The sequence below is a fragment of the Dendrobates tinctorius genome, unplaced genomic scaffold, assembly GCF_039654945.1.
Source record: "Dendrobates tinctorius isolate UK_male_01 unplaced genomic scaffold, ASM3965494v1 ptg000194l, whole genome shotgun sequence".
In the NCBI taxonomy this organism is placed as follows: Eukaryota; Metazoa; Chordata; class Amphibia; order Anura; family Dendrobatidae; genus Dendrobates; species Dendrobates tinctorius.
In genome coordinates, this window is record NW_027361861.1 from 175,466 (window position 1) to 201,105 (window position 25,640).

At 46.6% G+C, this 25,640-nt stretch overlaps 1 protein-coding gene across 3 annotated transcripts in view; it reads left to right on the plus strand.

Moving 5' to 3' along the window:
• TTBK2 (tau tubulin kinase 2) overlaps nt 1–25,640 on the plus strand; it is a 182,015-nt gene that overhangs the window by 93,106 nt on the left and 63,269 nt on the right. For all 3 annotated transcript variants that reach the window (XM_073552670.1, XM_073552669.1, XM_073552671.1), the window contains 3 exons: nt 12,306–12,379; nt 14,428–14,568; nt 14,807–14,911. In XM_073552670.1, the coding sequence (XP_073408771.1) occupies nt 12,306–12,379; nt 14,428–14,568; nt 14,807–14,911 (320 nt within the window). The remainder of the gene's footprint in view (nt 1–12,305; nt 12,380–14,427; nt 14,569–14,806; nt 14,912–25,640) is intronic.

The following is a 25,640-nucleotide window of genomic DNA, read 5'->3' on the forward strand; positions in this document are numbered from 1 at the left end:
GAAACCTGTCTGTAAGGGCTTATACCAGCATCCATTTTTCACGTCCATGTTTTCACTGATAGACTGTCGTAGGTGTTGGGTCAGTGAGGCTGTTCACATAGCCAGTTTTTTCTTTTTGGCACTGAGTAGTAAGCACAAAAGTGCACAGACTTGTATGATATTGATCCGAGTGTCAGATCAGTGCATGTCTGTGGGTCCATGAAAAAATTGAAAGGCACTCAGAAGCCATCCGAGTGCTGTCTGTTTTTCATGGACTAATTAGAAACTTTTGTTTTATTTTATTTTCTCCACGATTGACAAAAAAACAAACTCTGAAACTGATCAAAAACACTGATGAAACATGTTCAGGGGTCATCTGTTTGTAACGGAACCACTGAAAGCTGGACCATTATAAATAGAGCAAATTTGGATGCAGTGGAAACCAAAATTTCTGTTTTCTATTGAATATTTTTTTATATCTTTAAAGACCGAACTGGACACTTTGATCCGTTTTAACTAGAGCCGTCTCGACTCTCTAGTGCTCTGGGCAGGAGCAGTGCTAAAATCAGATCCATTAAATTATGCCATAACAGGTGATCGGCCATTATAATCCATTTTCCTTAGACTTCAATGTTTTTTATTTAAAAAAAAAAAAAATCTAATTTCTATACTCCTTTTTTGACCAAAAAAAAAAAAAGTTTTGCAGACCTCATTTTTTTTAATCCTGCTAAAATAAAAGTGGATTGTAGCTGGAAAGGAGGCAAACAGAATACTTTTTATGATGCCTCAGTTTCCATTAAAAATGAATGTATGCTGTAACAGAATATGTTTTTAGTTTAGTTTTTAAGATCCTACAACTGGTCCAATCTTGGAAATATCAGCTACACATGTGAACAGAGCCTTAAAGGGGGTTGTACAGAACTTTTACATTGATGGCCTATCCTTAAGATGGGTCATTGGTAACTGATCAGTGGGGGTGCGACACCTGGCCCCCTGCCAATCATCTATTCTCCGTGCCAACAGTGGATGGAAGTGCCCCCTTTAACAAAATCTTATAAAACTAGAATACAATGTATCTAATTAGCAAAAAAATGCTTTAAATTCTAAAGGGGGTTTTACACATAGCCATATCGCCAACAATATCGCTAAAGCATCACCGATTTTGTGACGCAGCAGCGATATTGCTAGCGATATTGCTATGTCTGATACTTGCCTCCGACCGCCTCCCCCGCTGGTTATCGCTGATCTCGCAGCTCCATTTCTCGTCGTCAGCTTCCTGCTGGGCTTCCTGCTGGCGCTGACGATCGAGCCATGGACGCAGGCGGAAGACGGACATCATCGCTGCGTCTGAAAGGTAAGTGCGACCCCCGACCCCTGCGATGTCGCTGGTGAGATCTGCCTGTGTGGCAGCTCACTAGCGACCACTTAGCGATGCACCAGCGATCCTGACCGCGTCATATCGTTGGTCGGGATCGCTGGTGCATTGCTAATGTAAAGGGGCCTCAGTACCGTAGTTTATATTACTGTATGCCCCCTGTGATTTTTTAAAGCGGTAAATTCTGAGGCTAATTGCTTAATCCTGTAAATGGATTTAATTTTGTTGTTTAGAACATGTCATAAATTTGACGACTGGAAGTAGCTCGCCAGTTTGTCTCTAGGGCATAAGCTGAAAAGGCAAAAAAAACCTGCTTCTCATCGACCAGGTCTTTATGGCTTTACTAGATTTTATTTTTTTTTTATTTTTTAAAGGATCGTATATGTAAATATTTATTCTTCTTGTTGCCTATGGATTTTGATGTTCATTGCTGCCTTTGATACATTCAGTTTATTGAGGCTGAATGGCATTACCAAAGGCATGGGACATCTATGAAATCGGTATTAGGTAAATTCTAGATGTTTGGAGGTGCCGTTTCCAATAGATTCATATGGAGAAGGATTCTTCTGTGTATCAGAAGAGGTCTAGAAAACGGCTTCTATGTCAGTGAAGTACCTGGAAAAACTTGTATATATTACTGTGTGATCTAATAATGTGCTATAAATATGGCTTACAGATGAAAGCTTTCGATTTGGGATTAATGGTGCCATGGATTAGAGTTAGAATAACTTTTTTTTTTTTTATGTAATTTTGTCAACCATGCAAAGTTCTGAAACTTCACAAATTCTTTTATTAGGGTCATCGCCTGTGTAAAAATAAATAAACATTGCATGTAAGTGGCTTCCAGACTTTTCTTTTGTCTTTTCCCCAGTCTAATTGCCTTCAGCTGCACTGATAACAGAATATACACAACATGAGTACAGATGATGGCAGTGAAATGGTCGGCTCTGCACCTGCGTCTCAAGATGTCCTTGTTCAGTCATCTGATTTTTGCTTTCGAGTGATTTTCACAGATAGCGCTTGCAGCTGTAATAATTTATGGGGCCATGCACGTGATTTTCTGCACTCCGAGGTCAGATCTAATGCAAGTCAATGTGTCTGTGAAAAAGCGGATGATATAGATATATATATACTGTGTGTGTGTGTATGTATATATATATATATATATATATATATATATATGTATTCTCATGCAATGTATGATATATATGTATGTTTTGAGAAATGCTGACACTCGGTCCACACACTGATCGAAGTATTATCCCGAAAAATAAGTCTGAAAAATACTGTGGAAAATTTAGATGTCTGAATGAGGCCTTACTCTGTGTATAAACTGCTGAAGGCGATTGTTCTGATGAGCACAACACCCAGGCTACGTCCCCACAATCAGTAATCGGCAGAGCTTTGGACGCAGCACATGCCCGCTCCGTCCAAAGCGCTGCCGTTTTTTGAATGCAGGTGTTTCCGCATGTGGTCATTGCACGGTGTGGAATTGCCACATACAATACATTGTACGGGTGAAATTAAATAGACATGCTGCACACACGTCTGTGTCCATGGGTTATCCGCAGGTGTCTCTGGACGCATAGTGGACATAGGATTTCTTGAAATCCCCTCCACTATGCTGTAACATCTGGACGCTGCGGGTTGGACTCTGTTGATGTACGCAGCGCCCAACCCGCAGCGTTTACTGACCGAGGGAACATACCCTCACAGGAGGACACAGTTGCTAACCCATCACTGCCATCATCTGTACTCCAAATGAGTACGTTCTGTTATCAATGTAGCTGAAGGCAGCAAATTGACTGCGGAAAGGCCGGTGTTTGGAAACAACTTAAAAGTATTTATTTGTGTTTCTGTCCTGTGTGTTGGACTTCTAGAATGATATTGTAATGTGGGGAAAAACGTCCTTAATTATCCAAACATACAAGCATGAAGAAGCTGTTGGTAGATGCATAGCGCACACAAGTCTGATTTTGTAAGCCTTATTTCACTAGATAAAAGCGTAGTTAAACCTGAAGCCGGCACCGTGATGGAGTAATAATTCTGAAATATTTAAACATTTCTATTTTCATCTCCATCTAATTAAATCTGAAATAAATGTCACGCCGCGCTCACCTGGAGGCGGGACCTTCACGCCGCGCTCATCTGGAGGCGGGACTTTGGGCCCGACGTCATATCTTCCGGAGCCGCGGTCGCCCCAGGAGTCCCGTCGGGTGCGCACGCGCACTTCTCGTACCCAGGCTCCCCCATGTTTGGTATGCGCTTGCGCGCTCTTGTCAGTTCAGTCTCCAGGTCCGTCCTCTCTATGGTAATGGAGGACTTGACCCGGAAGCTTTAGTGGTCATGTGCTATATCAGGCTACCTCCCCCTATGGCTTCCTGGCTTGGTCTGGTGTGTCCCTGCCTGGCTGTGCGCTGTATTCAGGCCCTGTCCTATACTCAGCCGTGCCTCTCGGTACTCGCTCTGAACCTGCACTCTGTCTTGGCCTCTATTGTGCCTCTTGGCACACGCTCTGAATCCGCTCTCTGCTTTGTACTCAGTTGTGCCTCGTGGCACATACTCTGTCCCTGTACTCTGTTACACCTCCTGGCACACCTGCTTGCCCCACTCAGTACTCTGACGTGCTCCTTGCACGCGTCCTGTTTTGCTCACCCCCGGACGTATTAGTCGCTGCACGCCATACGTGCTCTCGTGTACCCGTCTTGCACTATCCTCTGTCTATCGCACTCCCGTGTACACACCCTGTGTTCCCGAGTACACCCTGCACCTCCCTGCAGACACACTCATGCGTGTCTCCTGTGAGCCGGCCGCCTGGTGCCAGCAGTCGTGGTACCTTATCCCCTGGGGCTTGCTCCTGACACTCCCTGTATAGGGGGTGGTCCTCACTAGGCCAGCTCACCCTGGGAGGGTTGGTGCCAAGACCCAGAAGGTCGACTCCAGGAGTCGTCACAGTTACATTGCAGATCCCTTTATGATTCATGTAGCAATTTCATTGTCCAGGGTGAACAGTCTTCAAGACTCTTTATCAGCAAAACGCGTGGCAGTTTTTAGTGATTCATGCAGTGACAAAGCCGTCCGATGACGTGTTGTGGTTAGAATCACATGAAAGCGTAACAGTCATTTAAATTTTTATTCCATATGTCAATAGTACACACGAAAATAATATTTTGTAATATATCTTATCAGAGAAATCTGCTTCTTTCTCCTCCTGGACTGATATTTCCCAGTCAATTAATGGGTAAAGTCTGTATAAATTGAAGACAGATTATCCCATTACTGACACAGTTGGTGCTTTTAAAATTCTATGGAAAAGGGAGGAGCTTGATGCAGAGTCAGACGTTCTGCAGGAAGTTCTCTTGAAAGGACAGTTACATTTCTCCATAGAACTGTATGAGCAGAGAATAGGTGGGAGAGGGGATTCTGATTTCTTAACCTCCACAAATTAAGAATACAAAATTAGTATCCTAATTTAGATATACGGTAATAAAAGGAATGCTACGATCCAACAGTTATATTCAAAATATGGCAAATAAATTACTCCGTCTACATCCAACCTCCCTCGTAAGAAGAGTTTGGCTATAGGCAGACTTAAATAATTGTAAAATGTAAACCACTAGCGTTTTCACAACTGTGTAATGATTTAGAGGAGTTTTCCCCTTTGTATCTTGTAAGCTTGATGTTATGTTGGCGGCAAGTGTTAAATTGAGCGAGCACACACGCTTGCTTGGCCCTTCAGTGTTGGTGTGCATGCGCAGGGGCAGGAATTCAGTTCGGCGAGCTCGTGCTATGAACAAGTGAGCCCTGTCAAGCAAAAGGGAAGGTTAAATGAAGTTAATTAAGGAGATGCAGTGGTGCACTGAGCCCTTTGCCTCCCTAATGGTGCACTGAGCCCTGTGCCTCCCTAATGGTGCACTGAGCCCTGTGCCTCTCTAATGGTGCACTGAGCCCTGTGCCTCCCTAATGGTGCACTGAGCCCTGTGCCTCCCTAATGGTGCACTGAGCCCTTTGCCTTCCTAATGATGCACTGAGCCCTGTGCCTCCCTAATGGTGCACTGAGGACCCTTCATTTGCATATGTTAATAAAACCTGTTTTTATGTAAAACTAATGTAGTGAAAGCTATACTATTCATGATTTTTACTGACTCCCTTTTAAAAGGAATCTGTAAGCTGTGTTTTCCTATATAATCTGAGACAAGCATGATGTAGGGGCAGAGAGCCTGAAACCAGGGATCTGTCACTTACTAAGCTATGTGTTGCAGTTTCACTACAATCAGTGTTTTATCAGCAGGAGATTATCACAAGAGTATTAGGTCTTGCATGCAGGAAAGTCAGGCTAATCTGTCTAACCACACCCCCACCACTGATTGTCAGCTTCCTGTGTGTAATTGTTATCAAGCTGCCAATCAGTGGGTTGGGGGGGAGGTTATACACAGCTCAGCATTCTGAACTCTGTTACATCTATATTACACAAAACAGGGATTCTATCAAAACTGTGGCAAGCAGCCCAGTGAGTGATACATCGCTGGAATCAGGTTCTTTGTCTCTACTATATGGTGCTATCAGATTCCAAAGCAAAAACCTGCTGACTGATACCCTTTAAGCTTTCTTGTAAGTGCCGCTGCTGAGGAAATTACGTATTACACCACGCCCTATGAAATGAGTGGTCTGTCTGTGTAATGCCTCGTAGGGCTTGGTCCTTCAGAGGAATAGATGGTCTTTGTACCTGCTTGCTACCTTGTCTAAAAGGGATCACCCTCTAGACATCCCTTTAAGAGCTTCTTCTCGCAGCTGATCTTATGCTACATTTATGTTCTGATCAGGACTCCTGTTAATGAAATATTGGAGATTTACCTCTGAGGTCCTGGTATTTTTTATGATGCTGCTTATTTCCTAGTATTGCAGATGGGCACATACTTGTAGTGCAGTGTCATCTATTTGCTTTTTATAGCTTCTATGACTGCTGTCAGTAGGCTTTATGTCTGCAATTAAGTCGCTCGTATGTGTCTGTAGCACTCGGCGTTCTTGATGAAGAAATGATGCATCCTGAATCCATCACTGAGGACGGGAAAAGCAATAAAGGCCAAATGACAGGAGACGCATTTTGTGAGTCACCTGATATAGTGTGTGACCTCATCATACATGTCCTTGTTACTGCAGAGTTGGGGTGTGTAAAATGTGATATATACAGGTGAATTATATAATTTCTCACTTATCCCATATTTAGACATTATTTCCATGAGAAATACACCATGATTTATCAGTGTTTATCAGAAATGATATTAAAGGGGTGAGAGGAGCCACCGGGGACCTGCATCGCACCACTCAGCTAACACACACCATCCCCGGCCGGCTTTTCATTTTTGTGCTGTCTGAAATGCCACCTTGTTTCAGAGTAAAACATTTGTGATTGCAAGAACTCAGCCAGTGTCCGATTCATCATCCCCATTGTTCGGGTAGCATGAATCTCACGTCAAGTACTCTTTAAGTCAGAGGTGATTATCTCCCAGAACCCCATCAATTGATAGCAGCCAAAAAATGGGACATAAAACCCACTAACTCTAAAGGGCGATCATGCTGCCTGCCAAACAGTGCTTCAGACAGTTGTTCAGCTGACAGCCATCTCTGCCGTCTCTCCCAATCACAGGAGCGCTCGTTGGGCCGTGTGCTCCTATGTTCTTTATGAGGAAGTTGCCAGCTGATATGTTGTCTTGTGGCTTATCTCCAGGAGATCAATGCGATCACCAGTCCAAAATTAGATATGCGCGATCAACATCTCCCCTGACAATCGGTCTTCCGGCGACCCCATGCACAGTAGATGGATGTTGGCGCAACGATGCTTCTCTTGACAGCCTTCTCAGCCAACACTCCCATATACACAAATGCTCATTTGTCTGACCGCTCTTGTGTTCTCTGTGAGGAAGCCACCAGTTGTGTTGGCCAGTGGCTGATCTCTGGGAGAACAATAGGATTTAGTCCAAAATCGGATCCGTGTGATCAACATCTCCTTTGACAACTGGTCATCTGGCTCCTCCGTACACAGTAGATGGATGTCGGCTGAACAGTGCTTATCTCGACGGCCTTCTCACTCCCAAACACACAAACTCTCGTATGTCTGAGTGTTCCTTTGTTCTCTAAGGAAGCCGCTGGCTGTGTTGGTCAGTGGCTGATCTCCGGGAGAACAGTACAATTGTTGGTCCAAAATCGAACCTGTGTGGTCGACATCTCCTACAATCAGTCATCCGGCTCCTTGATACACAGTTGACCATCAGTTGAACCTGTCGATATCTTCTGGTTCGGCCGACATTAGTCTAATGTGTATGGGGGCCTTAAGGCTAGGTCCTTTACGGATTGGTCCTTCTACAAACCTTAGTAATATGTGATTACGAATGTGGTTTGCTGTCTCACCCAAGAAACAATGTCACCCGTGAAGAAACTGAGTTATGAGGAACATAGCACACAATAAGGGTGATACCCTATGGAGGTAGAGTGCATAAGTACTGGTGACGCTCCTGTGATGGAGTTGTGACCGGCACGACTCCTATGTAGGCATGAAGAAAAACATCTGCTGCTGCCCCGTGGCTGGTGGATGAATAATCCAGGAGATAATGGATCTAGCTGGATAAAACTTGTTAGGTGGGCTGCGCTGCTGAAGTAAACCAATTTTTTCAAAAATAAGGTTTTATTCCCAACGCGTTTCAATGCCATACCAGCGTCTTTATCACGTGATAAAAACCAAGTGACATCGTCCATCTGAGCCCATGGACAAATCTTAGCACAAATCTGGAGAAAACTCCTGTCTGCGCACTGGATTGTTATATTGGTTTATAATAATAATAATAATAATAATAATAATCTTTATTTATATAGCGCCAACATATTCCGCAGCGCTTTACAGTTGAACAGTTTCAAACACAACAGTCATAAGTAACAACGTTAACAATACAATAATTAAAGCGAAATAAGACGACCCTGCTTGTGGAGCTTACAATCTACAATGAGGTGGGGGAGATACAAAGCATAAGTTTGTATTTACAATGATGTATTTACAATGATAGTCCAGCCATCTTCAGGGGGTGGGGGTTAGATGGAGATAGTGAATGGGCTACACACACACACAAACATAACATGACTTTGATTACTGAATGTGATAGGCCGCTCTGAACAAATGCGTTTTGAGCGAGCGCCTAAAACTATGCAAATTGTGGATGATCCTAATATCTTGGGGTAGAGCATTCCAGAGGATTGGCGCAGCACGGGGGAAGTCTTGGAGTCGGGAGTGGGAGGTACGGATTAGGGCAGAGGTTAGTCGAAAGTCATTTGCAGAGCGCAGCGGTCGGTTAGGCCGATAGACAGAAATGAGGGAGGAGATGTAAGGGGGTGCCGCACTGTGGAGAGCTTTGTGGGTGAGAACAAGTACTTTGAATTGTACCCTGTAATGAATTGGCAGCCAGTGTAACGACTGGCGAAGAGCGGACGCGTCTGAGTAACGATTAGCCAGATGGACAACCCTGGCTGCTGCATTAAGGATAGACTGGAGAGGGGAGAGTCGAGTGAGAGGGAGGCCAGTTAATAGAGCATTACAGTAGTCCAGGCGGGAGTGGATCAGGGCGACAGTGAGAGTTTTTGTTGTTTCCATGGTGAGAAAAGGGCGGATTCTAGAGATGTTCTTTAGGTGTAAGCGGCATGAGCGGGCAAGAGATTGTATATGGGAGGTGAAGGAGAGATCGGAGTCGAACATAACACCCAGACAGCGTGCCTGGTGTCGGGGTGTTATTATGGTGCCACCCACAGAGAGGGAAATGTCAGATTTAGGGAGGTTAGTAGATGGTGGGAGCAGAAGAAGTTCAGTTTTGGAGAGGTTGAGTTTCAGATAGAGAGCAGACATGATGTTGGAGACTGCAGACAGACAGTCAGTGGCGTTCTGTAGTACAGCGGAGGTCAGGTCAGGGGATGATGTGTACAGTTGTGTGTCATCAGCTTAAAGATGGTACTGAAAGCCAAATCTGCTGATGGTCTGTCCAATTGGGGCCGTATAGAGAGAGAAGAGAAGGGGGCCAAGGACTGAGCCCTGAGGTACCCCAACAGTGAGAGGAAGAGGAGATGAAGTGGAGCCAGAAAACAGAACACTGAAGGAGCGGTCGGAAAGATAGGAGGAGAACCAGGAAAGAGCAGTGTCCTTAATGCCTAGTGACTGGAGCCTAGAGAGTAAGAGAGGATGGTCAACAGTGTCGAAAGCTGCAGAAAGGTCGAGAAGAATGAGCAGAGAGTGGTCACCATTACGTTTTGCTGTCAGAAGGTCATTGGTCACTTTGAGTGTAGTTTCTGTCGAATGTAGGGGGCGGAAACCGGACTGTGAAGGGTCTAGGAGGGAGTGAGTGGAGAGGTAACGGGTAAGGCGTGAGTATATCAGGCGCTCCAAGAGTTTAGAGATGAAGGGGAGATTGGAGACTGGTCTGTAGTTGTTTGTGCAGGATGGGTCGAGGGTGGGTTTCTTTAGTAATGGAGTAATGATAGAGTGTTTGAAGGAGGAGGGGAAAATGCCAGAGGAGAGGGAGAGATTAAAGATTGTAGTTAGGTGAGTTGTGACGACTGGGGAGAGAGACTGGAGGAGATGTGAGGGAATGGGGTCGGTTGTGCATGTAGTCGGACGAGAAGAGGAGAGGAGCCTGGAGACGACTTCTTCTGTGATGGGATCGAATGTGGAGAGTGAGCCAGGGGGAATGCAGGGAGGGATGGGAGTCACTGAATTTGGTGATTGGGAGCGGATTACCTGACGGATATTGTCTATTTTCTCTATAAAGTGGGAGGCAAGGTCATCAGCGCAAATGTCTGTGAAAGGGGCTTGTGCTTTTGGCCTGAGGAGGGAGTGAAAGGTGTCAAAAAGTTTCTTGGGGTTGTTGGATAGTGAGGAGATCAGGGTGGTGAAGTAGGTCTGTTTGGCGAGGTGAAGGGCAGAGTTATATGTCCTTAACATAAATTTGAAGTGTATGAAGTCTTCTGGTGTGCGTGTTTTCCTCCATAAGCGTTCAGCACACCTAGAGCATCGCTGGAGAAATCGGGTTTGCGATGTGAGCCAGGGCTGTTTCACTCTGTGTTTGGAGGTTCTGAGGGTGAGGGGAGCTACTTGGTCAAGGGTGCTTCTAAGAGTGTCATTGAAGTGATGTACATACAGCCAGATCAGGACAGGACAAAGAAGAGATTGGGGACAATGATGAGTGTAGGGAGTCTGAAAGTGTATGAGGGTTAATGGCTTGTAGATTTCTGACTGAATGGTAGGTAGGAGGGTGCTGGGGTGAGCGAGGATTTGTGAGTGTAAAGGAGAGAATGTTGTGGTCAGAGAGGGGAAGCGGTGAGTTATCTATGTAGGAGATTGAGCAGAGCCGGGCGAAAACCAGGTCCAGGGTGTTACTGTCTTTGTGTGTTTCAGAGGTTGAGAGCTGAGAGAGGCCTAGAGAAGTGGTTAGTGATAGAAGCTGGGATGCAGATGTGGAAGTGGGGCTGTTAATGGGGATGTTGAAGTCTCCCAGGATAAGGGTTGGTAGTTCTGAGGACATGAAGTGCGGCAGCCAGGCAGAGAAATGGTCCAGGAAGTGGGTGGGTGAGCCTGGGGGCCGGTATATGACCGCTACTCTGAGGGAGAGGGGACGAAAGAGCCTGATGGTGTGGACTTCAAAAGAAGGGAATGAGAGTGATGGAACTGGGGGGATGACCTGGAAAGTGCATTGTGGGGACAGGAGTATGCCGACTCCACCACCAGGTCTGTTTGTCGGTCTCGGGGAATGGGAGAATTGTAAGCCACCATGGGAAATGGCAGCAGGAGAGACAGTGTCAGAATCCTGAATCCAGGTTTCCGTGAGGGCCAACAGATTCAGAGAGTTTTTCAGAAAGTAATTGTGTAGGAAAGGAAGCTTGTTGCATACAGACCGTGGATTCCAAAGGGCACAATTGAAAGAAGGAGATGAAGGAGTGCAAATAATATTAGTAAGATTATTAAGGTTTCGATGTGAGGTAGGGTAGGGGTTGAGGTTGGGGGATGGTGGACCGGGGTTGGGGGAGATGTCCCCTGAAATCAGTAGGAGCAGGAAGATAAAGAGCAAGTAGTTTTTGGAATTGTATGAAGATTTTTTGTGCAGTGTGTTTGGGCAAGATGGGCTGAGGTTTTTTAAGTCGGTGAGAAGTGCATGGGAGCTGTACATGGGAGAAGGAAAGAGAGAGAAGCTGATGTATATGAGTCGTGATTGAGGGGGTATTGGTCGGTGAAAGTGGATTGCAAGAGAACATAGGAGGATAGGAATAAGGCACATGGATAAAAGGGAGAGCAGAGTGTGGGTTACCTGACTAACTGCCATGTAATAACTGCTGTATCCCGACGCTTATCTTCGTTACGCTTTGCTTCTGTGATGCGTGCACCCCCACATGCGTGCACCCCTAAGAATGGTTCACATTTATAGTCCAGACTGCTGGGTCAGAAGAGATGGATTGTGGGAACTGGTTGAGGATAATTTGGCAGCTGGGGTCAGCACACCAGGGTTGTTGTTTTTTTTTTTGGGATGATCAAAGACATTCAGCCAGGCAACATCTATTTTAACACCTCCACCAGATAAGATCTACACTGATCCCAGTCATGGAAATGCAACAGTGAGTTTTAAGTACAATGCACCAAATGATTTATAACAATGAATTAGCAGACACATTAAAATATGTTTCTAAATGGTAAAGCAGCAGATGACAGCAGACAGCAAGCAGAGGGAATTTTTACCATTAGAGTCTATTGCAGCAGATGAGACAGCAATCAGAGGTGGGAAGTTGTACCATTTGAATATGTTGTAGAAGACAGCAAGCAGAGGGAATTTTTACCATTAGAGTCTATTGCAGCAGATGAGACAGCAATCAGAGGTGGGAAGTTAATAATACGGAGTGTAAGTAATTTCTTCTGTTTCTTTTTTAGGTAAAGATCACGTGTGTCGTTTCATAGGATGTGGGAGGAACGATCGATTTAATTATGTGGTAATGCAATTACAGGTAAACTTTTAGTTCAAAGATTTATCTTTTTTTCTGTAGCATTTGGTAACTATTGTTAGAGTAAGGTTAAGGGGTAATGTGGCGCCCCTGAGGATTCAGTTGCCACAGAGGTACTGCACCTCCTCCTGAGGTGTGGTGCCCCACCATCCAGGTCGGTTTGGGGCTCCTGACCACGCTCCAACACTTGCATCCCACACAACACAGTAGTTCAGCAAAGCCACATTGCAGCTCCCTGCTTGGAGTGTAGCAGATCACCTTTGGTGGCTTCCTGCTTGGAACACTAAACGTGCTGGGTGGCGGGTGGAGTTAAAATACATAATAGAGCGGGGAGGTTTAGAGTTTAGGAGAGTTCGGAGTCAGTCAGAGAGGAGTGAGGAGAGAAGATCCCTGGGAGAGGGATGGAGGAAGGAGGTTCTGCAGCAGATCTCAGTGACCTGGGTCTGCTGGCACGGGAAAGGAAAGAAGGAGAAAGACATTGAACAGAAACCTGATCTTCCATTAGAAGGAAAGACTAGTACGGAACGTAGGAGTAAAAGGGAACAGAGGACGTGGGTTAGAGGAAGAATCCTGCCTAGAAGTTCTAAGCGCAAGGACGGGGCACGGTCCCCGAGGTTGTATGGATACAAACGGTTCTGCAGCAGACACCGGTGGAGTAGTGGGCTGTAAATGCACTACTCCCATCTCAGACTTGGGGGCACAACAGCAACATTGATAGTGAGCCGGGACTTAAGAAGCAAGGAGTCCCTGAAGCAGGCTACAGCTGTCTGTCGTACAAGGAAAGTTCTTGCGAACATCTGTCAGGAGGAACTCCAGTGTAACTCAGTACTAGGAGTACTTCACACTTAAAGGCGCTATAGAGGAGATGTTCAGAAAGGCACATGTTGGCGGAGTGTTGGAAGGGAACATTCCATCTGAACTGAAGGGTGACTGAGTCCCTGACCCGGAGGACACAGCACGGAGGCAGGCACCTGTGTGTACTACAGACTGTGAGTAAAGCTTTGGAACTACATGCCCTGGTGTCATCCAGTCATTCCTGCGCTAACACACTCAGCACCGCTACACCTGGATACCAGCTCCTACACCGCCTGCGCCTCTCCTGTACCCCTACATCTACACTGCCCTGGGACTACAGCTTCACCTGTGGGGAGCTTTTACATCTTTGCTGCACCATACCATCAGTCCCAGCAGATCTGCATGCAGCGTCGGCTTAACATCTCCCTTGCCGAGCACCACAGGTGGCGTCACGAACTATTCATTCAGTTACATTCCACCATTTCCATTCCCCCATTACTTGGGCGCCCAGGGCCATGGACCGGGTCACCGCTGCTGTGACACATCCCGCTGACACCGGCCCGGTACAGAGTACCCCACAGCCCTGGGAGGGCGACACAGTATTGTATTCCTGCCTGCCAAATCTCCACTAGGGTGCTGTAACAAGAACTCCTTGGAATAAACAACTGTTTGTAGGGGTAAGTTGGGTGGACACAGGGAATGTTATGCAGCTATGTATTCTATTTGCTATTGTGTGTTAACCGCTTATATTCATGAAGGGTATAAAGTAGACAAACAGTCCGGCAAACTTTTGGAGATTGTTGGAAATCACATACCTGTGTATTTCTTGTATTCTCACCGACTATAAATTGAATCCCAGAAACCTCTGGGAATTTTATTAAAGGGAATGTCTAGATTTGTCTCTGTGTAATTAAATAAACCTATTCCTAGGAGGGTGGAGGGGCGCTATTTGTATTTTATCCATGCAACAACTACCTGTTGAGGCACCAATTGGTTAGGTATATTGTACCGTATACAGTACATGCCATCTAAAACCTTTTTCGGGCATGTGAACTTGATAAAGCGAGTCCCCACTGGGGACCCCCATTATCCTTTACTAGTCAGTGTGGAGAGCCACTAACAGAAGTATTAGAAATCATAGGAAAATGAAATATTTTGTATTTACCATTATCGCTGGTAATTTTTCTGCCATTTATATTTCTTTACAAAAAGTAAGCATTATATGCCAGTGTTAATAGATGGTCTCTTGTCTTCAGGGTCGAAATTTGGCAGATCTCCGACGTAGTCAATCCAGAGGTACCTTCTCTGTCAGCACCATGCTACGACTAGGACGACAGATCTTGGAAGCTATTGAGAGCATTCATTCTGTGGGCTTCTTACACCGAGATATTAAACCAGTGAGTATGGCATCATTAGATCGAATCCTTATTAAATCAAAGTTTGCAGCCATGAAACAGTTCTTTTATATTAAGATAGCTCAGAAAGTACATTTTGGATTTCTTTTGCGTTACTAAATGGCAAATTTACTCCTGACCTGACACAACAATTTGTCATTTGTCTATTCTATAGGAATTACTGCACATATTGTTTACTTGTATTTCAATATCCCTTCCATCCTTTACTTTTTCCTTTTAGTCCAATTTTGCAATGGGCCGATTTCCCAGTACCTGTCGGAAGTGTTACATGCTGGACTTTGGGCTAGCAAGGCAGTTTACAAACTCCTGTGGAGATGTTAGGCCGGTAAGTTTTTGAAAACACAATCTGAAACTCGATATGATTTATTACTTTTTAGAATTGTTTATAAAAGTAATCTGTGTGTAACTGGTCATATTCAAGTGCTGTACATTAATTTTATTTAGATATTTCTGCTACTGATCACATCATGAGACTTATTTTATTTAATGTTAGATTATTTAATTTTCCTTTTAGGCATTGCAAATGATGTTTTTTTTTTTTATATATAATTGGTACTTGCCTTATTTTGCTTCCTTCTCTGTCAAACTCCATGCTACAGTCACCAGTCATGCTCCTTAAGAAACTGCTTTCATCTGCTGCTCTGCAAGATTCATGCACTGTATTCTAACAGTTTTTGTATGGGACTTTCCCTGTCTTCTCCTCATTCCTGGAATCAGACAGGGGAATTTCTGTAGGCTGATTATATGAATGTAGAGCACCGATCTTTGCTAAGCAGCAGATAAAAGCAGCTTCTAAAGGAGCATGAACTAGGCACTCCAACAGCATTACAGCATAGTGTTTAAGAGAAAATGAAGCAAAATAAGGTAATTAACTCAATTACAATAACTGCAATACCTGTAGGATAATTTTGTATGTTTGTTTGTTTTACTGGCACTTTAAGACCTCTTTTAGATGCCCTCAGAGAGTACATTTATAGAATGGAGGGAGTGAGCTGATTGCTTATGCTGAGTGTTATTTTTTCCCTCTGTAAATGCTTTTACCATCTTTTACTGCCATCAATAAGGCATTATGTGAAAGGGTTTGGCTACTTTCCATCTAAATTTGCTCACTACATGCCTTGGCATTTAAAAATTTTGAGACTTTTGATGTGTATTCTGTGAACGCTTCCAATATATGTGTCAAGCATATACAGTTGTGCTGAAAAGTTTACATACCCCGGCAGAATTCTTGCTTTCTTGGCCTTTTTTCAGAGAATATGAATGATAACACCAAACCTTTTTCTCCACTTATGGTTAGTGGTTGGGTGAAGCCATTTATTGTCAAACTACTGTGTTTTCTCTTTTTAAATCGTAAACAGAGAAAACACAGTAGTCTGACAATAAATGGCTTCACCCAACCACTAACCATAAGTGGAGAAAAAGGTTTGGTGCTATCATTCATATTCTCTGAAAAAAGGCCAAGAAAGCAAGAATTCTGCCGGGGTGTGGAAACTTTTCAGCACAACTGTACGTTTAGTCTCCGTTGGGCTGGTATACACATACACATTTTTTTTTTTTTTTTGCTAGGCGGCGTAGCATAGCATTCTGCATTATTTGTATTGAGACAGCAAATAAAAAATAAAAACCTTCATAGCCAGTGGAAATTTGACTGATCCGTTATAAGTCAGTAGAGAAAAAGATCTATTTTATGGATTATAATTCATGGTCGATGAAACCTCATGGTCGATCATGGAGGGTCTAGCATATCCAACATGGGTCCAGTGACGACATTCTTTTTTTAAAATTTTATTTATCTTGCGTTTTTTTTTCTTCCTACCTGTGTTCCAAGAGCATCACCATCTGTTTTACCTTGTAATGTACTGGAAAGCAGGTGTCAGGGGGAGCTTTTCTGCCTCTTTTTTGGGGTTTGTCTTTACAGTGTTCATTGTGTGGCAGCAATGACCAGGCAGTACGATTCTCCAGATCAGTACAGATTCGGCAATAATAAACTAAATCCATTTTATTTTATTATTATTTTGGTAGTGAAAATAAATTCTGAAATTTTGTTTAAATAATAAAGTGAAAAATTCTGTTACCAGTTTCCTAGACCTGTAACTGTTTAATTTGCTGCTGATGTTACTGTGTAAGGGATTGTTTTGTTAAAGGTCCAGCTGAAGGTTTTTATTGATCCAGTTTTAGGGTACATACAACCTTTCTGAACACTTTCCATTGTAATTTTTTTGGGGGAAGTGCAGCGACCAAAATAACATGGCAATTCTATTGTATGATTTAAATAATTTTATATTTTGGTCAATCTGTGATGCCAAATACATTGAAGGAAATAATTATTTGATCCCTTGCTGATTTTGTAAGTTTGCCCACTGACAAAGACATGAACAGTCTATAATTTTAAGGGTAGGTTAAAATTGAGAAAATATAAAAAATAAAACCCAGAAAATGACATTGTATAAATTTATTTGCATTTAGAAATTTGATCCCCTACCAACCATTAGGAATTCTGGCTCCTACAGACCAGTTAGATGCTCCTAAACAACTTGTTACCTGCATTAAAGACATCTTTCTTATATAGTCACCTTTATAAAAGACTCCTGTCCACAGAGTCAATTAATCAGTCACTCTAAACCTCTACAACATGGGCAAGACCAAAGAGCTTTCTAAGGATGTCAGGGACAAGATCATAGACTTACACAAAGCTGGAATGGGCTACAAAACCATAAGTAAGACGCTGGGTTAGAAGAAGACAACTGTTGGTGTAATAGGAAAGGGAAGAAATATTTATAAGGGACCACGAGGGCACAACCATAAGGCAGACAGAATATGTAAGATCTTGCAAGGTTTAACTCCTCGTCAAGGAGACAATAGAATTCTGAGGGACATAAAAATGTGCCTGCAAAATCAAATGTAGCAAAGAGATAAGCTAGAAACGATCTCTTCCACCTGGGCTATCAAGGATTCCATCCGGTATCTCCACAAACCATTTTTTCAGTCTTCCAGTGAAGCCAGGTCTACCAACTTCCAGTGTCGTGGAATTACTATCTTAGTGGCCTGAAAAAGATGCCTCAACGATTTCTTGAAGACATTCTTAGGCTTGTGAAATATGGAAAGTAAAATTGCTTTCGGCCTCTTAGGGATTGACACCCCCGTCATTTCTTTAATTACTTTAAGAACACCTTCCCAGAAGGCCACCAAGGCCGGGCACGCCCACCATATATGCGACATCGAACCCACATGGGCCCCACATCACCAGCACAAGTTGGATACCTCCAGGAACCATTTCTCTAAGGCCGACGGAACACGGTACCATTGAGATACTATTTTAGTGTCTATATTATATTTATGAGAGAGATGGAGACATTTATACCATTGTTCTCTTGTGAAAGTCTGATGAAGCTCCTTTTGCCACACTCTGCAAAAAGGATGAAGTTTCTAGATTTCGGAGATGGTGCGTACAGGGTTAGCGGGAGCCATACATAGAGCCTCAAAAGAAAGAAGGGGCGCACCCAGTCAGAACGATTGGTCAGCATAGAAAGAAAATGTCCAAGCTGAGTATATTTAAAAATTAGCGTGCCTTTGGTAGACGATCACCCCAAATAGCCGAGGAGGAAGTAATACACCTTCAGGGGCCACATGACAAAGGCACAAAGGACTTCTCTTGGAACTACCCAAAAAAAAGCTGGTTGAGACAGCAGATGGGAATTTTGGGTTATCTGTTATTGGGAACAACGGTCCCAATGGGTTAATTAGAATTCTCTTTATACTGGGAATGTCGATAGTTTTAAGCGTTTGTCTTACCCTAAATGGAATTGGGATATTATTTCGGGCTAAAGCGGGTGTTGTCCATGGTAAAGTAGAGACTGATACAGGGAAATTACACTTAGTATAGATTCTCTGCAGTTTAGAAGATCTAGGATTCTTGCATGACCGGATGCGAGATAGTATTTGCAGCAGTCAGGTAGACCTATTCCCCCAGAATCCTTTGAAAGCACAGAACAGGACTTCTAGTTCTTGGACGCCTCGCCAACTGGACAAATTGATTGAATTTATGTTGAATCTTAGTCCAGAAGGAGGAGTGAATATATATCGGGACAGTTTGTAGTAGATACAAAAGTCTAGGTAAGATTTTTTTTTTTTTAATTATTTTTTAAGGGGGTAAAAGATAAATTAATCTTTGTTAATATTATTTTTTTTCCTTTCCTTTTTTTTTTTTTTGTTTCTGAATCTGCGATTGCTTGAAGGCTTAAACTACCATATGTATCGCACTACCACAGTATTTTAGTATATAAGGAAATCACTGCCATAATACTGTAACGTCCGTCTGCGGTTCTGGGCTGCAGCCAGGCAACACCCCGAGAAACACTGATACCCTTAACCCCTATACAGGGATCTGGATTTACAACAGAGCCCAGGAGGTACTGTCTGAATAGGAGCAGCGGCCAGAGCAGGACGGTCGTCAGAGTGAAGTACAAAAACGGCAGGCAATAGCAGAGTCAATTTCAGGCCAAGGTCAGAGTCAAAAACCAGGAGGGCGGCAGAGGTACAGAATGTTAGGAAGTAGCAGAGTCAGAATATCCAGGCCAAGGTCACAAACCAGGAGAGTAGCAGAAGTACAGAATCGTCAGGCAAAAGAGGGGTCAGAAATCCAGGCTGAGGTCAGAGTCAAACAGAAATCAATCACTAAGTAACACACAGGGGAACCAAGAATATATCCGGCGGCTTGCAAGACCAGTCCCAAGGTATTTGAGGGATCAGGTCATCCCTCACAGGTTCCTGGACTGGTGATGTCATTAGGGCCGCCCCCAAGACCAGGCCAGATGGAGTTGCAGTAACCCCCTGATGACTGACAGAGGGGCGGAGCCTGCGCCCACCAGATGCCTGCGCAGGAGCCACTTCTCTGTCACCACCATAACTCACGGGCGGACCACGGCGCCTCCCAGTGGCCGAGGCAGGAACAGCCGTCCCCGAGTCTGACAGTGAAGTGGCGGTCTGGCGCCTCCTAGTGGCCGTGACCGGAACAGCAGGCCTTGAATCCAACGGTGACGTGACAAATACCTTGTGGAAATAGCCGCTGTTTATGGCCAAAAATTTGATATCCAAATGCAAGGAAAATCTTAGCCACTGATGGATGTCTTATTTTCTGTTTTGACCAATCCTGTGCAACACTGAATTATTAATGAATGTTACAGAATCCATATGCCAGAAGTAGCAGGTGTGCCGAATGGGCCAAACGAGCCGCTTGTTGTCTCTGTACCTTGTGCAGCGCTAGCGAACATTTATCACCTTGTTCTGAACCATTGGCGGCTGCCGCTTGTGCCTCCATAGGTAATAGTGGGCGATAGAAAGCTCTACTCTGGATGAGAGCGGAGGATTTGATTTGTTGCAGGCCACATTTACCAGAAATAGCACCGCTGTTGTTATAAGGAGGGGTGTCTGGACTGATCATTCATTCACAACATTCTCAGTTAGCTCCTCCTCCGCCGCATACACCCTCGCCCCGATAGCGGGCGGAAACCAGTTTTTGCTTAGTGTCTGATGGAGGCACACGCAGTCTGGGTCTCTCCAGACTATTATTTTTTTTTTTTTTTTTTTAACATTTTCTTGCTATGAAGAGGAGACAGGGGCGACGGACCCTATTGAAAGGGTCCGATCTCCCCCAAACATCAACGAGCGAGCACGCGCGAGTATCGCCTCCGCGTATCCTTTCCCGCACCGAGGGACATCTCTGGGACTTTTCCCCAGACATCTATTTTTTCTTTTTTATTTTAAGAAGATATGACAGGGTCAACGCATCCTATTGAAAGGATCCGATTTCCCCAAACCATCAACGGGCGACCACGTGCGAGTGTCCCTCCACGTTCCCTCTCCCGCGACGTGGGACAATATGCCAGACTAGGTAGTGAAACCATGGGCTTGCACAGAGGCACAAGACTAGTCTGTGCGGCCCCACTGCTACACCAACGCTAGGCGGCGGTGTTGCGTGGTGGCAGACGGTCCCTCTCCTCGCCCAGACAAGGCGGACGGAGCTACGGTGCCTGCACAGTCCGAAGACGGGTTACCTCAGGGTAGCGGCAGCGGGAGGTTCCAGTCCAGGGCTGCGACGAACACTCCAGATGCTGGAGCCGGCTCCCCTCTCCTGCCTGCGGGCAGAGCAGGAGGCCCCCGCACTTTCCTTGGGCAGATCCTCGACGGTCGTTTTCCCCTCCTTCCTTCCTTTTCAGCCTGCCACGTCTCTCTGCAGTGGCCAGGCTGGGGAAGGAGCGCGCGGGGTAGGTGAGGCGCCAATATAGAGCGCTACCTCTGGCGGGTGGGGCTCAAATTTAGCCCGCGGCTTCGGCCTAGGCCGCGGGGGAGGCCCGGCGCCGGCGGGCGGGCAGTGCCTAAATTTAGCCCGCAGCTTCGGCCTAGGCCGCGGGGGGAGGGCCCGCCCCTGCCCCCCAACGTGACTCCGTGACGTCAGATCCGCTGGATAAAATGGAGGCCCCGGCTTCAGGATGGGGTAGGCCGCGGTCAGGAAGCATCGTAGCCTACCCAGGGAGACCAGCAGCTGGGATCGAGCAGCAGCACAGGAGCACGGGGAGACAGCAGGAGCCCGGGTAAGTGTGACCCTGTCTTGGCCACACTAGGGCAGGTTGTCCTCCTTCTCCTCATACCCCTGAATGAAATAAAAAAAAAAAAAAAAAATTTTCTGGCCGTTTTTTCCGCAAGTATGTCTGGAAAGGGGAAGAAACACACTTTCCTTTATACCGCATGCGTTTCCTGTGGGGCTGTGTTCCCGCGAGCGCAGACTATTAAAATATGTGAGGCCTGTAGTTCTGAACGCGCCCAGGAGCCCTCCCCTCCAACGGAGCCCAGGGGGTCGGATCCCCCGGAATGGGCGTTATCACTGTCTCGGTCTATGGCTTCACTTACGAAGGCGATCGAGACCCTTCAGGCCCCGGATAGGGGTAGAGACAACGGCTCACCGGTTTGGGAAGGTTCATCCACCTCACATGAGCCGCCGGCCTGCAGAGGCCGCACCCTCTCTAAGGAGAAGTACAGGGAAAGAGCCCATATGGCGTCTCCGGGCCCCTCCGGTGCTTCGGCATCCGTGAGTGCGGCGTCTTGCTCACCGTCACCATTGTCTGGGAGCGAGCAAAGTTCGGATGAGGACAGGCAGGAATCCTTGGATCTGGATACCCCCAGGTGTCGGGAGACGGTAGACAGTCTCATTGAGGCCGTCAATCAAACTCTTGGTATTGAGGAGGATGTCTCCCTGACCGCAGGGCATAAGATAATCTTTTAAGAAGGCCAGGCACCCACATAGGGTGTTTAGCACTCATCCAGAATTCGAGGACGGTGCAGTGGCACAGGGAACGCCCAGACAAGCGTTTTTCAGGACAAAAAAACGCTAGAGACGAGGTACCCGTTCGCACCAGAGTTCTGTAAAAGTTGGGCGGAATCTCCGATTGTGGATCCCCCAGTGTCACGCCTGGCCTCTAGATCGTTGTTGTCGGTGCCTAGTGGTTCTTCCATTAAGGACCCCACGGATCGGCTCATAGAAGGTTTAGCCCGCTCGGTGTATGAGGCATCGGGATCAGCGCTTTTGCCTTCATACGCAGCGACATGGGTGGCCAAGGCCATGATGTCGTGGTCAGAATCTTTGAATAGAGTCCTGCAAGACAGAGACTTGCCGGTAGAGGTGTCTGAGATAGCAAATCAGATCGCAATGGCAAGTGACTAATTAATGCATCCTTGGATGCGGCTAATTGCGCGGCACTAGCGGCAGCAAACGCTATCGCCATTAGGAGAGCCTTGTGGCTAAGGCTATGGCGGGCTGATTCGATTTCTAAAAAATCTTTAACGTCCCTGCCATATCAGGGTAATCGGCTTTTTGGAGAGAAGCTAGACAAGCTTATTTCAGATGCCACAGGGGGAAAGAGTAGCTTTCTCCCACAGCAGAAGAGTAGACCGCCCTTTCGTCAACCGCAGGCGCGCTTTCGAGCATTTCGCGCCCCAGGATGGGCAACAGCGGCCGGTTCTACTGCCTCAGCTCGTCACAACCAAGACAGAGAGCGCCAGGTCACGTATAGAGCCAACCCGCTGGGGAGGATGCGGGGCCGTCCACCCAGGTCAAGGGGAGCTAGGTCCCAGAGGCCTTCAGCAAAATGACTTGAGGCATCAGGTACCCGAGGACAGCAGAGTAGGCGGTCGTCTGCTCAGGTTCCGCCACGTCTGGGTCAAGGTGGCACACGACGCATGGGTGGCGGAATTGGTGTCATTCGGGTACAAGATAGTTTATCGGACACCCTCCAAAGAGATTTTTTCATTCCCGGCTTCCCAAATCGGAATCCCGGGCAGAGGCGTTGCTAGGTGCCATCAGGATTCTTCTGGGCAACGGGGTCATTGTCCCGGTACCAGAGGGCGAAGAGGCCCAGGAATTTTATTCCAACCTGTTCGCGGTCCCCAAGAAGGACGGAACAGTAAGACCGGTTTTGGACCTAAAGCTCCTAAACAGGTTCATCAGAGTCAGGCACTTTCGGATGGAATCCCTCCGGTCAGTGATATCGGCCATGGAGCAGAAGTCATCTTACCCCGGCTCAGAGGATTCCATTCCTAGGGATGATTTTCGACACTTCCCAAGGGTTGGTAATTCTCCCTCAAGACAAGGCCCAGGCGCTCCGGCAGGGAGTTTGGAGTCTTCAGCAGCCAGGCCCTCACACGATTCGATTTGGGATGAGGGTTCTAGGGAGGATGGTAGCAGCAATAGAAGCAATTCCGTTTGCGCAGTTTCTTCGCCCCCTGCAGCATGCTCTTTTAGCAGTATGGGACAGGAGTCCGTTCTCCCTGGATCATCAGTGCAGGTTGTCCCTTCATGTCCGGCGGGCACTTCAATGGTGGATGCGCGACTCCTCTCTCCTTCAGGGGAAACCCTTTCCTCCAGATCAATGGTTGGTGGTCACAACCGACGCGAGTCTTTTCGGTTGGGGAGCAGTGTTTCGTCATCACACAGCACAGGGGCAGTGGTCTCCCCAGGAGACTCTTCTGCCGATCAACTTGTTGGAGTTTCGAGCAGTGCGGTTGGTGTTGCAGCATTTTCAGCACTGGCTAGTGGGTCGCCCAGTCAGGGTCCAGTCAGACAACGCCACGGCAGTGGCGTACGTGAATCACCAGGGAGGCACGCGCAGCAGGGCAGCCATGCACGAGATAGAACATGTACTCCGTTGGGCCGAGAGGCACCACTCGGTAATCTCAGCGGTTCATATACCAGGCATGGAAAATTGGGCAGCAGATTTCCTGAGTCGGCAGGGGGTCGTGGCCGGAGAATGGTCCCTGCACCCCGAGATTTTCCAGCAGATTTGCCAACGGTGGGGAACTCCGGACGTGGATCTGATGACCTGCAGGGAGAACGCCAAGGTGGGCAGGTTTGTTGCCCGGTCTCAGGACCCGCGAGCAATTGCAGCGGATGCGTTGGTTCTTCCATGGAGCCAGTTTCGGCTCCCATACCTGTTTCCTTCTCTGCCTCTTCTCCCGAGGATAATCAGGAAGATCAAGATAGAGAGGGTTCCGGCAATCCTGCTGGCTCCAGACTGACCCCGTCGAGCTTGGTACGTGGATCTAGTACAGCACCTCGCAGACGTGCCATGGCGTCTACCGGAACGGCCAGACTTACTGTCCCAGGGGCCGATCTACCACCCGAACTTAGGGGCCCTGTGTTTGACGGCATGGCTGATGAATCCTGGGTTCTGACCCAGGCGGGATTTGGGAGTGAGGTGGTGGCCACGATGGTTTACGCCCGGAAGCCGGCCACGGCGAGGATCTATCATAGTACTTGGAAGGTTTTCTTTCTCTGGTGTCGAGAGCACGGGGTTGCGCCTTTGTCCTTCTCGGTCCCCAACATTCTGGCTTTTCTGCAGTCAGGCCTGGACGCAGGTTTGGCCCCGAGTTCCCTGAGGAGACAGATCTCGGCCTTGTCTGTCCTGTTCCAGCGAAAGATCGCTAGCATTATGCAGGTCAAGACATTCATTCAGGGGGTCTCGCATTTAGTGCCCCCCTTTTAGAGCTCCCTTAGACGCCTGGGACCTTAATCTGGTGCTGGGTGCCCTGCAGGAAGCTCCTTTTGAGCCATTGCAGGAGGTCGGATTGCCATACCTTACCAGGAAGGTCGTGTTTTTGGTAGCGATAACCTCTATTAGGCGGGTCTCGGAATTGGCAGCCCTATCCTGTAGAGCGCCATTTTTGACCTTTTTTAAGGATAAGGTAGTCTTGAGACCACCTCCGCCGTTCCTGCCGAAGGTGGTGTCCTCGTTCCATATTAATGAGGACATCGTTTTGCCTTCATTTTGTCCAGCCCCAGTACACAGAGTTGAGAAGGCGCTCCACACGCTGGACCTGGTGAGGGCCCTCAGGAGGTATGTGTCGAGGACAGCACCTTTTCGCCAGACAGACTCGTTGTTTGTGATCCCCAAAGGGCGCAGGAAGGGGCTCGCAGCCTCACGGTTGACCATAGCCAGATGGATTCGCCTTACTATTCAAGAGGCTTACCGTATTAGAGGCGCGCCGGTTCCATCTGGAATAAGGGCGCACTCGACTCGGGCAGTGGGCGCCTCTTGGGCGCTTCGGCATCAGGCTTCGGCAGAGCAGGTATGCAAGGCGGCAACGTGGTCAAGCCTGCACACGTTCTCTAAACATTACAATGTACATACTCAGGCTTCGTCGGATGCGAGCCTGGGTAGGAAAATTCTCCAGGCAGCAGTGGCACACCTTTTGAACAGGTAGGCATGCGGTGTGGATTGATGAGTTGCTCCCACCCAGAGACTGCTTTGGGACGTCCCACAGTCTCTGTGTCCCCCAATGAGACGTAGGAGAAACATGGATTTTTGTGAGTACTCACCGTAAAATCCTTTTCTCCGAGACGCTCATTGGGGGACACAGCACCCACCCTGATAGCCAGTTGGCTTTTGTTTATTTTTGATTGGTATAATTCTTTATCGTAGGGTGGTCCTTTTCTCAGGCATATAATTTTATGCGGTAAGGCTAATTTGCTGTCAGCTTTTCCAACTGCTTTTGCACTAAACTGG